Source organism: Scomber scombrus, chromosome 14, assembly GCF_963691925.1.
Source record: "Scomber scombrus chromosome 14, fScoSco1.1, whole genome shotgun sequence".
Lineage (NCBI taxonomy): Eukaryota > Metazoa > Chordata > Actinopteri > Scombriformes > Scombridae > Scomber > Scomber scombrus.
Window position 1 is genome coordinate 11,825,697 of NC_084983.1, and position 18,707 is coordinate 11,844,403.

Consider the following 18,707-nt stretch of genomic DNA (forward strand, 5'->3'; position numbering starts at 1 on the left):
TCTAAATGAGAAAGGGACAGTACTGTAGTATTGTACTTACATACACCCCTATGGCTGGACAGAGGAGTAATAATGGACCACAAGGGACTCCCTGAAAAGAACAAGCCCTCCAAAAGTTAAAAATTACAGGTGTTGTACTAACTTATCTGTTTGTTTTAGACACAGTACAATTCTGCCTGCCCTGCTGTGTTTTCAGGGCTGCCCTCTGTTCGTCCACTGCTCTACCCACATCGGAATATGGCAGTAGTTCATGTGTTATTGCTGATGCTGTGAAACTACAATCAAACTGCACAAAACATACTGCTCCAGTGACGCAGGGGGAATTGTTAACAAAACAATAACAAAACAAGGCATGAACACATAGACATGTACTTGTACAGCATGCCCCCTAGTGATTATGTAAAGATGTTTGGTTGCTTGTTTATTCTGTTTATTCTGTCTGTCTGCCTGTCTCTCTACCACACACAGACATGCGCAGATCAAACTGCCTTAAAGAAACAATCCGTATACCAATCTGTGATTAATCAGTGCACAGAATGTTTTGCCAATCATCTTTTTTTAGCACCAAAATCAAAAAGGAGCTGCCCATGAAAAGCAGTTTTGCAATTGTTGACACATCAGGATAAAGCACAAGGCAGTTACCACCATGCCAACGTAAAAAAAACTTTTTTAAAAAATGCAGCAACATGTGTCTCCCACAAAATACATAACTGATGGGATATTGTTGTTGTTTTCTGTTTAAAAAAATGTTAAAGTCATTACTACAGAGAGGGAGAAAATATATTTTTTTCTTGACAATAAATATTCATGGTTTTATGCTGAACATCCATCCACAATAATACAAAAAGCCTTTCCTGTTATCCAAGACCCCAAACTTTAAATTCCTTCATAGGAACCCTTCTTTGCTCTCAGAAAGTGATGAATGACAACTTGCTGCAAAATGTTCCCTTAAGAGGTGCAAGAATTACTCTGTCCAGGGTGCTCACCAAAATAAATAAATGTGGATCAAATCTTTAGGCTCTCTTTTCCCCATGGCATACTTTAATACAATAAACCATTCTGGATGATAAACATGACCGTGGTTTACATATGGAGTCACATTACATGATTTGTGAACATTTAATTTTTTTCCAATATTACACAGGCCATTTGGGATGTGTACTGTGCAGAATTGAAAGCCTTATGCACTGAGACACTTGTGTAAAAGCAATGACTTTCATTTGAATTCATATTGTCAAATCAGGGAAACGTTTTGTATAGTTTAAGCAGATGGCATGGATTATATGTGGAGAGTGGCACCTTTAAAATAAGATAAGATAGGGTTAGGGTTATAAAATACTATATACAGTAAACAATCTCTGTGTAAATAAATCTGCAAGATATAAATGTGCAATATGCAGGAGTTTCTTAGATTGTATACATGTGTGCAATGTACCTGGGATTAACATAGTAAGGACAGCATCAGTCTTTTTTAGTGGGGGTGGGAGGTGCTGGGAGCTGTGGTGTTGTACAGTCTGATGGCTTTTATCTGTTGATTTATTCCAGATTATGGCCAAATGCTATACATTTTTGTCTGGATTCGACATTAATCTCAAAGATCTAAATATTTTATTTTATCTGATTAATGGACTTGAAAAGCTAAATTATAACTTATACAATATAGCCTATGCAATAACTAAACATATTGATATATAGACTACATAACACAAATATAAAAGATAAATAGAATAAATAAAAATAGAATTGAGACTTGATATATAACTATAATATAATGTTATTTGTTGAAATAACCAAAATAATAATAATAATAATAATGGCGTAATACCAATTTCAGGAACAGAAGATGGCAGTATATATTTTAAACGCCGTTTTACAATACTAAAGAAGAAGACACTGGTGGCCATCTGAGCATGCGTAGTCCACCCAGCAGCCAACAACAACACCGTCTTGTCTCTGCTCTATCATTTCAAGATGGCGGACCTCTTAGGTTCAATTTTAAGCTCGATGGAGAAACCTCCGACAGTCGGCGACCAGGAAAGCCGACGAAAGGCTCGAGGTACATGAAGTAATGACCTAGATAACGACTCATTGTGTAGTTCGAAACTATCGAAATGGATGTGCTATTAGAATGAGACTAATTAAGATATTAAATGGACGAGCAAACAGAGGGCATTTCTGGTGCTGCTGTAATATCAGGCAGCTGCTGCTACTGTAACACAACCCTGCTGTAATCACTGAGTTAGTTAACAAAGCACTGGTGTATTTGCTGCAGTCTGCTGCTGAAAGAAACCTGCTTTTAGCATCCATACTGCCCTGCGTGTACATGTGTGCATGTGTTGTAAGCAACTAAAAATCCCCATTTTTGATCAGCGTTGGCTAGCTACCTTTTCTCTCACCTAACGCTTTATCTTTGGTATTTGCACAGGCTGAGGGCATTTCAGTGCGTTAAAGTTGATATAGGCCAATTAAAAAGTATAATAAAAAGTCAATAATGTAAATAAGATGAGTGCATCGTTCCTAGCTGTGTAGCTACTATTGATAGATGCTTAACCTCAATTGCGTTCATGAGGTACTGAAAGTTTTCTTTGAGACTTTCACAGTTACAAGTACATTACAAATCCAAGTTCCTGCAACTAACTATTTTTATCAATTTATTGTTTAGACTATGAAAATAGTGAAAAGGGGACATTTACAGTTTCTTAGAGGCATGGGTGATGTCTAATTTGACTAATAGTCCAAAATGCTGAGATATACAACTTACCGACATATATGAAAAGGAAAAACAGAAAATTTGTATCATTTGAGAAGCCAGAACTGTCAAATATTAATATGAAATAATTAAGTAATCATAAAAAAAGAATGTAGTTTAATTTTTGTTCATTTAATCACTGTAGCTCTAAAAACTGTAATAGCCTATCATTACCATATGTTTGCACACACACATAGGAAACTGAAAGTACTTTATAACATTTTAAATATTTACTTTTCAGTTGGAACTCTGAAGTCTTCAAAATTGTTAAATCTGTTGCAATGCAGAGAAGAGTATTGCTACAAATAATCAAAGAGTGCTTCAAATAATCCACTTTTCAGCTGTTATAACCACAAGATGGTTTTGATAAAAAAGTGACCACAACCATTTCATTAACTCTTATGATGATGCCTGGTAATAAAACATCAGAGGCTGTTTGTGTTTGGACACATGCTACAAATAATAACCCAGAATGATCTGGAAATGTGGTTTGGGGATTACTGGAAGTCTGTGTCTTGATTAGCTTTATTTTTACTTTGGTCCTTTAAAAAAAACAAGTAGATCCCTTGTTTCTGTAAGACTACATGATCTGTGTTTACAATGGAAACTTGAAACACTATCAGACATAAACACATTTTAATTTCTGTTCTTTTAAGAGCAAGCAGCCAGACTCAAGAAGATGGAAGAAAATGAGAAAAGAAAGAAAGCAGAGTTCAGAAAAAAGGTGAGAGAACAAGTGACATATTTAACACAAACTGACTTCAGTTGTGGCACTTTCGTCGGTGTAATACACATGCAAAATATCGCTGTGGCTTCCTTTATCATTTGTTTAGATGGAGAAAGAGGTGTCAGATTTCATCCAAGACAGTTCACAACAGAAGAGAAAATATAACCCTATGGGGAAGATCGAGAGGAGTATATTGTAAGTCGTCATTGTTCTATCAAAGAATTAAAATAAACTTAAGATATTTGTGTCACATGCTCACAAATATTTACATCTTATTTATTCCTTTCTTACAGGCATGATGTTGCAGAAGTAGCTGGTCTGACTTCTTTTTCTTTCGGGGAGGATGAAGAGAGCCGTTACGTAATGCTTTTCAAGAAGGTCTGAAACTTTGGTTTTAATCCAACATTAGATATAGACATACAGTCTCTTTAACTTAACTTATGCAAACATCAATGAGGGTCAGTGTTGATTATTTTTCACTTGGCGCTGGTACAGGAGTTTGCTCCATCAGATGAGGAACTGGAAGCTTATCGCAAAGGAGAGGAGTGGGATCCTCAAGTGGCAGAGCAACGTCGCAGACTAAAAGTAAGGCTGGATGCTCATTTGTAGTTCAACTGAGGTGTGTTTAGGTGACAGCAGTGCATAACAATATTGAATGACAATAAAATCTGATATTGGCAGGGTACTTTTCATTTCTGGGTCGATTTTGTTGTGTTTTTCATATTCCTGTTGCAAAATAGCTGGATGTAGACAAAGGAACATAACTAGATATTTCTGGTGCTAATACATTGAAGTCAGACCACAGCAGAAACATTTTAGCTATCCAAATAAAAATCAATAACAGTTAAAAATAAACTTTAATGAATCACTGAAAGGGAAAGCCGATCCCTGTAGAGCTCTCATCTTGTACTGACTCTCTACATCCATGCAGGGAGAAAAATGATCATTTCCTCATAGACTGTCATCTTAATGGAGTAGTAATAAATGCAGTCAAAAAATATGTTGCGTGTTTGTTAATATGCCTCATTTTTGGATTGCCTTGACCAGAAAAGGTCTTAATTGGCAAATCATTGTGTTGCTTTTCCATGTAGTTTACATGTCTGATCTACAGTTGACTGCTACTTTCAAGTCACAGTATCTTCTCAGGAGGGATGTTTAAAAGTAGTTAAATTCTGGAGTAGAGGCAGGTGAGGCGGGTTGAGAAGAAGCAGGTGTGTCTAAACATAATTTAACATTTTGTACTGCCAACTAATTACTAGAATGAGTTTCCCTCAGCAACTTCATTGTATCTAACAGTATAAGAGGTGGTTGTTTAAATATCTCTGACTTTCTCTGTCCTCGTCACTGTAGGAAATGGCTGCACTGGAAGAAGCAGCATCTAGTCAGACAAAGAAGTCGGAAACGTGTCCCAACTCCAATTACAGAGACAAGTACAGTCACTTGATTGGCACCTCAGCTGCAAAAGACGCAGCACATACACTAGAGGCCAACAGCGCTTACGGCTGTGGTGAGTATCTGGTGATGTTGCTGCCTCCTCACATCATTCACACCACTGCTTTCCTCGTCCCAGTTTATTTACTGATTAGGTTGGTCATTTTCTCTCCCAGTTCCGGTGGCCAACAAAAGAGACACCCGCTCCATAGAAGAAGCCATGAATGAAATCAGAGCGAAGAAACGGCAGAAGCGGGAGGACGACACGGGGGCACCGAGCAGCAGTTCTTGAATCTGCTGCTCTCTGTCTACTGGTGTGTGTGTATGTGAGTGTGTGTGTCTGTGTGTGTCTGGACACCTTACTGTGTCCATATACACAGTTTAAATGATCCTATAATGCAATATTCTGTACTTCAGACATTTAAAAGTATAACTTATATGACAAGCGGTGAATCTAGTATGTATGCCACTCTCTGATCCAGACTGTGCTGGAATCTTGAAATGTTGTTAATGAGGATGCTCAGGTGTGTCTAATCCAGGAAGTGGATCACTATATATGTCTTCTTTAACATTTTCCCGTGACGTTCTGTCAGTTATCAAGCCTCTCACACATGATTGGACCATAGACAGTATGAGAAACTTGTTTTGATAAAACAGTGTGTCGAGGTGTTACTTAAAAACACCCAATATCTTCATACGTATATTTTTAAAGATTTCTTTTGGGCAGTGATATAAATATTTGATGGAAATTTGCATTCACAGTTCTAAGTGACATTTTAATCATTAAGAATATTGACAATTTTAGCTTTAACCAGGCAGCACGACGTTTTGATAGCAATGTTTTAGGGGCGAGGCATGTCTGAAAAGTCCCATTGACAGTGTTCCTAACAGCCAGAGCAGTTTTAAAAGGGAAACAGGAATGCCGTCTATTGACCATCTTTTGATGTGGTTTATTGAGTTGTTTTTTCCTTCTAGTCTCAGCCTGTTTCAAATCTTTGGTAGAGTAGGGATCATGTCAGTTCTTCCATCTCAAGGATAATGTCTTTTTAGGAAATACCATCGTGTGAATATTAAGAATTTGTGATTAAGTCAGAGTTTTTTTTTTCTTTGTTTCTGTACATCTGCACTGACTGTGAATTAATCTGTTACTCCGAAATAATGTTTTGTCAGAAAAGCCGAGTGATGGCTTGCAATAGATGTCACAGCAGGGAGAGGAAGTACCAGACTCCATGTCAGGATATGGATGACTAAGTTTTATTCCAAGTCTTTTGTTTGTCATATTTTTTCAAGCAAGGGTTTCTTGGCATCATGATGTCGTTTTTTTTAACATGGTTGCACTGTTTTATTCCCAATGTGTATTAATAAATGGAGAACAGTATTAAGTGTTTGTATGTTTGGAGTTTTTATTTCTGAATAGCATAGGTTTTACATTTTAGCAGAGGATTATAGAGTATAATAGTGTCACTATATATCTACATACTTTACATAAAGTCATTCCTACATATTTGTGTTTCACAGTTGTCTGAAACTAACCTCATGAGGGAAACATGAAACTTTGTTACGGTATTACTGTATTTGGTCAGTCCATGTCATCCCACTAGTGTTAATATGACATGACGTCTCATTTCCTGTAGGAGGCGCCATCGATTAACCGAGGAAAAAAAGTTTAGATTTTTTTTTCATCCTTGTTTCACACTGTCCTGCAGTTTCTGTCCTGCAGAAACATATTTATTGCGCGTTGAGGACTCAGTCACGCACATGTAAAAAATGAAGTCCACGTTTTTGTTCTTTTTCATCATTTGGTTTGCAGATGCGGAGCTGAAACCCCGGAAAGGTAAGACAGAGACCCTGCTGATGCTTATTCTGTCCTGATCAGACGTGTGGGGGCTAGAAATAAGGAAAAGCATAAAACAAGATAAGGAAAGTTTTCTCGGACACAGAAAGAAAAATGTACTTAAGATGATCATCTTGTGTTGCTGTTAACATGCCCTTGGTGTTATGTGGCAAGGCATATTTGCCTCATAGTGTCACAGAAATCACCAGAAGTTAAATCATGACTTCTTATTTGTCTTTATATGGGCTGGAGTGAGATCAGTAGCATTTGCAGTTTCCCCTGTTTTCTTTGAGTCTATATTTCATGGAGCCCAACGTCGTTTAAACAAGTCCCTCTAACATTAGTTGACATTTTTTTAAAAGTCTGTTTTTTGCCGTTCACTTTATCTGCGCCATATGCGTTTCTCAATGGCTCATCCTTCCCATTTTTGACACCCAGGGTCCGGGGTGGTGTGTACTTTCAAAGACAAGACGTACAGCCCAGGAGACAGCTGGCATCCCTATCTGGAGCCTTTCGGATTTATGTTCTGCATGCGCTGTGTCTGCACAGAGGTACCTTTATAACAAACTGGATCATGCATTTTAAAGGAGCATTCCACTAAAAATTGCTCCAGTGTCTTGCAGAGCACTTGAGTTGCTGGCTTTGTGGGTTGGGATTTTAAAGGTGGCTCGTAAACTCTAACACTGCTCTCTCTTAGACAGGCCATGTGAAATGTAACACAATCAAGTGTCCCTCTCTGCCGTGTGAAAACCCAGTGGCTGAGCCTCAGCAGTGCTGCCCGAGATGCACAGGTAGACTGTCCTCTGAACACCTCACCAGCTCTCAGAGAACAGTTCTTGTTGGTTGGTGACTTTAAAGCCTCCTCTTCTCTCCTGTCCTGTTGTATTGTGCCCTCCTCAGATGAGCCCAGAGTCCCCGCAGGGCTGAGAGCTTCTGTGAAATCCTGCAGATATAATGGAAGTATTTATCAGCCGGGGGAAACCTTCACTAAGCACGACCTCTTCCCATCCAAGCAAAGCAATCAGTGTGCAATGTGCACATGCTCTGTAAGTTGCATGTAATTATGTGTATTTGATTAGGTGAAATAATATAAAAGCTGTCTGCATACAGTGTAGAACAATCTGTAACTCAAGTTTTGAGCCAACATGTACTGAAATTATGTCTGTTTATATTCCACTTTGTAGAATAACGTTACCACATGCTTTATAGACTATACAAATAAATGAGAATGCAAAGGATTGGAAAATCAGAAAGCAGAATATAACAGAATAACACAGCAGAATTTAAAGATGTATCCTGATCTTAAAATACATGATACTGAATATTTATGAAATCCAGTCAATTCTCCCTTTCCACTTAAACAACATGTTTAAGCAGTACTACCACAGCTTGAATAGGGTGTAAAAATCTATGGAAATTCAGCACATACTGTACTGCAATGACATTATATTTTAAAGTATACAATTATTTAGGACACTAAGTCTCAAACACCATCTGAAGGATGCTCATACGTCAAATGTCTACGAGTTACTGTGGTCCAGTGATTTTGAGATGCCATTGCTAGTAGCTAATGTACTGTTAGTGTATATGCATGAAGAGTATATATGCAGTGACATTGGAACTATATTGTTAATGTATTATATCGCTAGTGTCTGTTGGCCAGGCTTGGTTGCAATGAGAATGGATGGAAGCTTTAATTTAGGAAACAAAGAAAGCAGATATCAAAGAAGAAAATGGAAGTGAGAGCCAAAGTTTAAATCATCCTGGAGTTGTCTTTTAAAGACGTGAGAAGTAAATTTCATGATCTGCTGAATGGTGTTTGTACACAGATGTTTTTTAGGCTGCCAATTAGATGACACACAACAATAAACATGACTAAATGATTCCTTCCTACAGCAAGTGGTTACAAATGGTCTTTCTCCCTCAACATTTCTTCCAAGTATCTCAGAGTAACTTACTCAACCTGCCCTTGTGTCATCGTCACTGTTAAATCACTGCAGTGTCTGTTAAAGAATGTAATGCTTTGCTTTTTCTGTGACATAGACTTCCTTTATAGGGCAGGAAATAGCAGGGTTATCATCATTTATTGCAGTTTTTAAAATGGATTACTCATCTTTTCCAAGAGATCTCATGTAATATGTTGAGCTGCTTTGGTTCAGGTACTGGAGAGGATCCGATCTGTTATTCATACAGTTAGTGGTTTGAGCACCCTTGAGCAAAACCTGAACGCCAAATTGCTTCTCATAAGCAGGTCAGCACCGAGCATAGCAGCTGACTCGCCACCAGGAAAGAAAATGTAAATTTTCTTTTTCTAGAAGCCTAATGAATAGAATGTCTCATTATGTTTTTGCAGATTAATTTCAGGAGCATTAGATCTCAGTGGACTCTGTGAATATTATTATGTTATTCCAGGTGATATAAATGTGAATCCATATAAATAACATACAGGTCTTTAGAGCACATCTCTGTGCTTTCTTTATTTTAATCTCAGAATGGAGACATCTTCTGTGCGCTGAAAACATGCCAGCCAATCACCTGCTCCTCACCAGTTTCTGTTCCAGATACCTGCTGTTTGGTGTGTAAAGGTAGTCAAACGTCTTCAACCTGGAATGATGATTTTTATTTGAACTTGAAATATGACTGATTAATGATTGTATTAAAACATTTTCTTTTGTTATATGAATTACACATAAAATACACATTTTTACAAAGTGTATTCCCTTGTAATGAAATATCAGACAGTATCTTTATGTGTATGTATTTTAACACATTAAAAACATTATCAAATGTTCTTAGTGTTCAATTACAATCCGAAAACTCATCACAGTATGATCAAATAAACACAGTACAATTTGACTAAAAGTCAGTATATAATAATATTTAATTACTAGCCAACCCTAATGTAAATGCACTTAGATTGTCATGTTTTCCATGTTTAAGTCGGCCTCATACTTGGTTTTGGTCTTTTTCTTTCAGATAACAGCACCAGTGGCTCCGCATCAACCGAAGACGGAAACCTGCAACTGAACCGAGGCGTTGTATGTTCTTACATATGTTGGATGTTTCTTTCATTTCAAATTTTAATGAATAATTTAAGGGTATGTTCTTACTAAGTATATTTAATAGCGCAAGAGATGAAAGATAATTGTCTTTTATTACGTCTGTATTTTAAAAAGAGGCATTCAGTCGACCAGTGTCCTGGAGAGCAGAACAGGGCGCAGTCTGACCGTGCCACTCGACCCAGGGCCAGGACATCCCTCAGAGGCCTGAGCCTCAGTAAACTTAACCTCAAAGGGGCTTCAGAGACCACTGTTAAGATTTTGTTGCAGAGGAAACACCAAAGAGGTGAGATGTTGTCAAAGCAAAAAGATCCTTTATAGGTATTTGATTTTATAGACATGTTCCTCACAACTTTACGATCGTTTCCATATGCAGCAAAACACTCAGATGTTTTCCATTTCTCTCAGTGTGTTTATACAATGGCAAGACGTATTCTCATGGAGACATGTGGCACCCAGTTTTGGGGAAGGTCCTGGAATGCATCTTGTGCACTTGCACTGATGGCCTCCAGGACTGCAAACGCATCACGTGTCCCAGCCAATACCCATGCCAACATCCCATGAAATCGACAGGAAAGTGCTGCAAGACTTGTCCAGGTAGTCAAACATGGCTCATAATATAATGTTTATATTGTATATGATTTTTGACCGGCTTTAAACATCATCCGTACAACTTTATCTGTTTCTTTTCTGTAGAGAGTAAAGCTGAAAGTAACCAGACCCAGTGTTATCTCGGATACAAAAATAACCTCTTGGTGTATAAAGTTGATTCATCTTTGAAAGTTGACTCACCCAACACAGTTCGGATCATCGTTGTTGAAAGACAAAGTACTGCTGAGATTGAAGTACTAGTATGGAAGTCTGTAGAAGGTAAATATTGGTTGGAAATCTATCAAAGGAATAATTTGTCATTTTGATAATAAAATATTTATTCTCTTTCTTAGAATTATATTAGAAGATTGAACCCAGTCTTATACAGCATGTCGCTTAAATATGCAGCTACAGCCAGCAGCCATTTAGCGTAGCTTAGCATAAAGACTGGAAACATCTGGCCAAGAATTAACAGTCTAGTATTTAATCCCCCATAAAACTAGAACTTTTACACTTCAATTTTAGTATAGATTAAACGAATGAAATATAATGTGTCATTTAGTGAGCTTAAGAGGTGCAGATTGTGTTGTTTTTGTTACTTTGCTGTTTCCCCATGTTTCTAATCTCCATGCTAAACTAAGCTGAATCTTTTCATCAACCTTTCATCAAGGAAACAACTATTTGTGTTTTCCCAAATGTTCTATAACAACTCCTTTAAAACATATATACTGCTGCATCAGTGTATGACTCTGATCAGTTTATTTTTATTTATGCAGGTGTTTTACAGTTAATGGAAATCAGTGACGTTCAGAGGAAAGATATTATGGATCATCCAGAGAATTACACACTACTTACAACACTCGATGAAGGTTAGTTCTGTCAGTGTTTGGGAAGAATTCATGTTTTTTTTAAAAAAATTTTAGTATCATTTGTTGAAATCCTCCTAACTTATTTTAATATGATTATGTAGATTTTGGTGACAGATTCATTTCACCTGATGTTAATTCAAGTTTTGCGCAATTTGCAGACACGTGGAGAAGGTTTAAAGAGGAGGGAGAAAATCTGAATAAAGCACCTCAGGCCATAATTTGTGAAGAAGGCATTCGCGAGATGATGACTTTCCTAAATCCCAAGCAGACTGAAGGCCTGTGTTCACCCTAGTAGTCACTCTTTTTACCAGTATTCCCAATAACTATACATTGTTGATATACATACTTTATTCATACATTTTTCACTGTGATGTCCTGCGTCATTCCTGTAATACAAGAGGAATCTCATTTATAACATTGTCGTTTCTTGATTTATGCATTATTTTCCATCATGTTTTTGATTATCACGTATTTTTATTTGTAAATTATTAGGTTACAAAACACATAACCTGCCCGATAGTTCAGCCTCCTCCATTATCCGATCTGGAGGATTTAGGTATGAGCTCTTAACAAAAAACAACACAAGGGAAAGGTGAACGTGAAGTAAAGAGATCAGAGCTCAGAGCTGGAGACATCCTCAGTATCCTGTTCTAAATCTGGAGGTTTAGACTTTGTTGACACAGTGACGTTAATATGAGCTTCTATTGAATGACTGAGGGAATTTTGGGATCAGTATTTCTTAAATGAACCCTTTGCTTTAACTGTTATGAGAATCATTTGTATTTTAGAAGATGTTGGGCAAGGGGCCGCGTTCTGTTCAGAATGTAAAGGCTTTGAAAAAAATAAGTATATTATATGATCATCAGTATATTTATTGTAAATACAAATTGAGGTTTTGTCACCTAATTTAAAGTGTATTGGTTCTTGTATGATTTTCTGTGTATATACGTACATTTGACTGTCTTGAATGTTGTTTTTTAGTTTTGCATGAATTAGCAAGAGGCTGTAGCTATTTTATACATCCACAGGATCATAGCCTAATGACATTTTACAGTTCCACATATCAGAACTATCTGTATGTTAATGAGGTCGTAGTTGATGTAGCTGAGTGCACTCTGTACCTCTGCTCACAATTTTAACCCATAAAGTTTTCACTGTGTTTTTACACCACTAAACACTTTTGTCTGATTTGTTGTAACTAAAGCTAAGCTGTAATGCAAAAGTCAACTTTAGTAATAGTGTGAATATGTGATTGTGACCGGCGTAAGATGTGGACAGGTTTGCGGCTCAGAGCTCATAGTTGTATTTGAATGCATTGTTTGACAACAATTTGCTGATTCATCTATGGTCTGCATGCCGGCCACAGCAGAGCGAGCCTAACACCGTCGCCTGAAGGCTTCTATTGAATACAACTCCGGAAGGCCGGATAAACTGCGTTCCCGCTCGAAATGAAATGTTATCAGAGGCTTGGAAATCAGAAGCAGAAAAAACTCTACTCACCCTCCTAACATTTCCCTAAAAATCACCTTTTATTAGTTATTGTACCTTGATGAGACCAAGGTGCTGATGACTGGTTGCCTCAGTGTCACACCTGTGCAATCATTCTGCAAAATTAAAGGGGCAATACGTGGGATTTTTCTGCCCGATAGCACCTCGTTATTCCGCTTTTCTGTCAATCTCTGCTCTGATTAACTTAATAATAGCTGTTTTATTGTGCCACAGTTGTTCATTGCAAAAGACGCCAAAAACTTCTTTCTGTTCTGTGCCATAAAGCAACTCCCTTTAAGCTGGAAAGCAGTGACACGTTTTCTTAAAAATTCACACAAAAAATGGCACACATTGTAAATTGTCCTAATGGTTGAATGATAAATGCCATACAATATAAATATACAACGTATTTTTATGTATGCATTTATTGTTCTTTATTAATGTTTTTTAAATTACCCTTAAAGCCAGTGGAAATTCAGTTCTAAGAAAACTTCTCTACACGTAACATTTAAGATGATTCTCTCATTATAATTTATAGTTTTGTTTTCTTTCTTTTTCATTTTTTAAACACTCTGGGTGCACTTTTTCACCATGGAATACGTGTCAACAGCACTAAGTTTGGAAAATGCAGCCAACTAGCCTGCCAATAAAATGTATTAACTGCAAAAATGAACTACCAATGAGAATGGAATACATTTACTATGGCTATATTTTTTTCTCTGCATCTGTGTTTCTGCTATGATGTAAACTTAAACCCTACAAATCACTACCACCTATCTCTACTCCAGTGTTTGGAGTTTCTCTAGGGTTGTGCTGTTAGATCTAATTGTAGGCAAAAAAACTGAAGACATCAGTATTTCCAAAACACAGAACAAAGGAAGAAGATAATACAAAATAATTACATAGGAACCACCAAAACAAATCCAAACTTGGAAGTAACGCTCCTAAAGACATTGTCGCTTGGTCATGGAAATAATGAGTTCCCTAGCCTCCATGTACGCAGGTATGATGATCTGTGGGAGCAGCAGCAGCAGCACTCTATTGCTTACGAGCACTGTGTGCAGTCTGTCCGCAGGCCTGTTTGATCAACAGGTGTCAAATTATCACTGCGGTTCCCATGACTCTGTCAGTGTGCAACTGCAGATTTGCTAGACTGAGTGGGCCCTTCAGAATAATATTGCTTCCCCTTCTCTGTGAACTCCCGACGTGCTCGCTCTGTCCCCTCCCCTTCCACAATGACTCATTGTGTTCCTTTCACACATTGTGCCAGACAGCTCTGTCTGTCTCTCACTAAAGGCATGAAACAATATTTTCAAACAGGCGCACTTCCCTTGTGTGCCTTCATTACTTGCACAAAAAGGCTGTCATATTTTTGTGTAAGCTGTTGGACCTGACAGTTTACAACAGTCTCTCCCTTTAGTTGTCCAAAGAGGCTGTTCCAGTCAGAAGGGTGAGAAAGGGGCGTTCTACTTTACAGCTGCCAACTTAAATTAGTAATTAACATTTTCACGTTGTCATTTTCCCATGCTGGTTTAAAAAGTGTTATTTTCAGTGCAATGCCTCACTTGTTTGTATTAAAAATGCAAAGAAATCATGCAAACTGGGAAGTTTTAAACATGCAATATTTGGTGCTGCATGTTTAGACATGTGTGTCTGTCATATCATATGTGTCATTTTTTGGTTGAAAATCCCATCAGCACATATTTTGTGGATGATCGTCTCATGGGCCAATTCAGCTATGCATGCTTAGTCTTGGCTCTGGCAATTGTAACAGCTGGGGGCAGTCAGTAGGTATAAATCATGCAGTCGGTCGGCTCTCTGTGTATGTGTACTCCACCCTGTTGCCCACGTAGCCCAGATTCAGTGAGAAGTGAAGAAAATGTGAGACTCGGGGTCACGACTCGGCCCGGGATTGGAGGCACTACCATTATTATGATATTAACAAATCTCTTCCCAAAACCCCCGGGTTTTGTTTGATATGTCACTTCCTTTGCGGGGCAGTCGGAGAACATCAATTCATGCATGTCACAGAGAAGACGAAGACTTTGTGTAGCTTTGCAAATATCACGCGGTCTCGCAAAGGAAAGCAGTTGAGTTTAATTTATTTTCAAAGATCAAATGAAACATTTCCTCTCCTGCTGCAGCAAGTATAGCTCCTCGCAGATGCGCGCAGTGTTTGTGAGGAACTGAAGCATTGCAAACCAATCAGGCAGCCTTTTGATTCAAAGGGAGCCAAATTGTGTTAAGTTAATTAAGTCTGATAGATGTGTTTGCTTTCATAGCTGATTAAGGTGCTCAGCAGAAACCCTGAGTTTATACTTCATCAAAATACTTCCGAAATCTATCAAGGGCTCTGTTTTTTACACCCTTACCCTCTCATTAATTAAGTTGGCCCTGATCATTTTAGCTGATGATTGGAGTCTGGCCAAGAAACTACGGACAATACCGGGATACATGTCATGAACACTTTGGTCTTCATCCTCTTATCCTGAGCAGCTCAGCTTAAAGGTCAACATTTTAAACACATGCTTGTAATGAATGTAAACGATTAAAGGCAGACCACAGTAAGATCTTTTGTTTCAAAGAATAAAGAAAACAACAACAACTTTACGGTTATGATCTGTAATTCATAATGGCCTCTATTCAGATGTCAGCCAGAAGCCTTCCCAGGATTACAGGATAAGTGTGTTACAGTTCAATCGTCCATCAAAAGAAATAATGAATAGGTCCAGTCTGCAGTGAACTCATTTGGCACTTGAGTAATGAGGAGTGTTGATGAGGTATTCAGGCCTATTTGGTCTGAGCCAAATCTGGTGTCTGAGTCTCCACAGGGTTATTCTCAAAGCTTAACTGTTGGCCCTCAATTTGAGAATCAAACAAATCTTACCCAAACATTTCTCAGGCTTGATTGCCGCGATGACTGCTCCAGATGTGAAACTGTGCTGCGATCAAATATACGGAAAGAAACACATATAGATATCTAAACAAAGATCGGTCTTGCCTAAGACACAGACCATCGATGCCTTTCTACGCCAATGTCTTTTGTTATTTTTGCTGTTGGACAGAGTATCCTGCTCTCCTGCCAGATTCTGTTATATCACCAAGAGCAAGGATAAAAATGTGTTTTCAGTTAATAACTCACCTCATCAGTTTTTCATGGTAAGAACAAAAGCGGTTACTGAGGAAAAGCATAACTGAGTCTTTTTGACTGTTTGTTTATTCAGTGCTGATGTAAATGTGCAGTGGAGTCCAATAAAAAAAATAAAAAAGTTTCTCTCAGTTTCACTGTACAATGTAAAGTAAAACTAATTTTATTATAATGAAACGTCTGGAATGAATTTACATATTTATAGGGAATAAATTGCAGACATGTGTGGATTGTGTAATTGTCTTCAGTCTAGAAGTATTTTGTCACATTAGTAGACCATTTTCACTTCTTCAGCATGCATGCCTCCATGAGGTCAGCAAGTGTAAATCACCAATATTAGTGGGCCAGATTACTCGTCTAGCAGAGCGCCTGTGGTGATGTTTGAAAAGTCCAAATGTCACATTCCAAGAAAACAGCAACAGACTGATCAGATAAGAGATGCAAATCAACTTGGAGGCCGATCAAAGTAACATAAAAAAGCTATCTTAAAGGGGCACTACGCAGAATTCACACATCAGATTTCAGTTTACTTGTTATGAAGAGTAGGTGCTAACTGTGAAAACAGTTTTCTGTGGGTCTGGCGGGAGCTTTCCAAAGTCTGAAAAAGATTCGCCTGGTGATGCCATGGTGATGTCATCAGTACTATATGGACTCGGGTTTACAGAGTACATATTTATAACAGTAAGCCTGTTTTACCATCTGGGGGCATGGAGTTTGAAACAGTGTGGGCATTTACCAGAAAGTGACAGTTGCAAAGACAATGCAAAAGACATTATTAAGGTGCATTGTGGGAAAGGTAAAATACAGTGATTGTTCAGCTTCAAAGATATCGACTAAAAATGAGGATATCTCGGACTATGTGCTGGTTTGACTTAGACTATTTAAAAAAAAATGTGTCTCTTGTGAGTCACCCAACTTTATGGAAGTGTAATACACAATTGCATACAATACAGCTTCAGAATTTCTTAAATTAAAGTGATCTATGACACACAAATAATTAAACTTTTAAATTATTAAGCCTCTTGTCCTTTGCTATTATTTGCAGGAAGTTATTTTTGTCAAAGAGTCAAGAGCTAAATAGTGTAAGTGAAAACATAGCTACATGTTTATGAGTTTTCTTTATTTACTCTAATGTGGAATTATCAACAGTGCTGCTTGCTGACCAGCTAATATTACCCCTGAGTTTAAAGCCCTTTTGCTAACATTTCAACTTCAATATTGCAGTTACAGTTGTAGAAAGTCACAGATAGGGGGGCGGTTTAATTATAAATATATCAGCCAAAGCAGATAATTACTGCTAACAACTTGGTTTGCTGTAAACATTAACATCTGCCACAGCTATTACTGCTATGATAAATTAATTTGCTTGGGTAAAAAATGCCTGAAGAAGGTGGAAGCAGATCTCGGAGCATTTCTGGTAATCTTGTAAGTTCACACATAAAGCAACAATATTTCCACACAGTATTTGGTGCAAACTGTGGTGAAATATGAATAAATAGGCTTGTGTAATAATTAAAGTCATTTTTTATAGACTTCTCCTTGCTGGTCACGTTCAGTGGCAGCCTTGCAGCTGAAATTTCATCCCTTGACAGATTCAGGCATTAACTACTTTGATGAGTGTGTGATGATCGATTGATCAGACTCAGAAAGGTATTTTCCCCTCTTACTTTTGTCCTGATGCTATGAGCCAAATTCTCTCAGGATTGTAGAGAGTGGTGATGATGTATGCGTGCAACCAGGATGTATTTGGTGCTTACCCAACCCTTGATTGATTGATTTTTGCATATTAGTGCATGCAAAAATAGACTGGAAAGTATACATTTGGGAAGGATAGGCACCACAGGTTTATGTTAGAGGGGAAATACACAAGCAAACAAAGGAAGAATGTGTGTATCACAACAAAGTTTGTGTTATTCTGAAGCGTTTTGTGGACATGAACATGTATGTAGAAAAAGATTGTTTCTGATAAGTTTACCTAAGAGGTTTATGAGTCTGCGGTGAGGTCAGTGACTTCTTGGAATAAAACAGCCGTTGTTGTGACTGATCATTGACCAGAACTGTGGAAAAATAACACGTATAACAACCTCTTGCACAACAGTACATGTCCGTTTTGTTCTCAGATCAAAGAATTCCAACATGAAAAAACTGCGCTCAGGCAACATAGATGCTTGACATAGTAATCATTATCACTTCAAAATTACTCTGCAACAACTTTCTGGTCAGGCAAAAAATAAATTTATGCCAGGACTCTCTGGCTGAAGAACAAACCGCATCATGTCGCTGACTGCAACAACAAATCCTCATAAGGCCTTTACTTCAGTTATACTGGAGGCTAGATAGTGCAATAAAAGTGTTGTGGACAAAATAAAACTGAAGGGATTCTGGTCTCCAGGTCCAGGTTTGCTTTATTGAAAGCCTGGCCATTTCTTTAAAATTGGTTTGTCAGTGTTTAAGTTATAAATCAATAATTTGATATTGGATTTGAATATCTCTCTGGTACTTTTCAGTAGAATTTCATCTTACAAATCTATAGATCATAAATTAAGAAATTGATCCGCAACAATATTTGAAAAATATTAAAAATGTATACATTTTTAAATACTGTAAACAATACTGTAATGTATATTATTTACCATAAATACACACAGAAGCTGGGAAATATTAACACATGGTCTCAATGAATATAATAATGTGGAATCCCATGAAATACCCTCTGAATTATGATTTATTCCACCTGGGCTGAATGTGCATTCCACATCTGCTAGCTGCTCCGAAATAATTGAAATCATATGAAGACCGTGACAGAAAAGG

At 37.6% G+C, this 18,707-nt stretch overlaps 2 protein-coding genes across 2 annotated transcripts; both read left to right on the top strand.

The window, feature by feature from the left end:
- Positions 1-1,931: 1,931 nt before the first annotated feature.
- spag7 (sperm associated antigen 7) lies at positions 1,932-6,285 on the top strand. Its single transcript, XM_062433129.1, has 7 exons — positions 1,932-2,056; positions 3,406-3,473; positions 3,583-3,671; positions 3,770-3,854; positions 3,972-4,061; positions 4,827-4,983; positions 5,084-6,285. The coding sequence occupies exons 1-7, from the start codon at positions 1,972-1,974 to the stop codon at positions 5,197-5,199; spliced, it is 690 nt and encodes a 229-aa protein (XP_062289113.1). The 5' UTR covers positions 1,932-1,971; the 3' UTR covers positions 5,200-6,285.
- A 367-nt stretch (positions 6,286-6,652) lies between these two features.
- chrdl2 (chordin-like 2) lies at positions 6,653-11,782 on the top strand. Its single transcript, XM_062433449.1, has 11 exons — positions 6,653-6,741; positions 7,180-7,292; positions 7,439-7,532; positions 7,642-7,787; positions 9,233-9,326; positions 9,718-9,779; positions 9,918-10,086; positions 10,209-10,397; positions 10,497-10,670; positions 11,168-11,260; positions 11,419-11,782. The coding sequence occupies exons 1-11, from the start codon at positions 6,675-6,677 to the stop codon at positions 11,550-11,552; spliced, it is 1,335 nt and encodes a 444-aa protein (XP_062289433.1). The 5' UTR covers positions 6,653-6,674; the 3' UTR covers positions 11,553-11,782.
- The last annotated feature ends 6,925 nt before the right edge of the window (positions 11,783-18,707 follow it).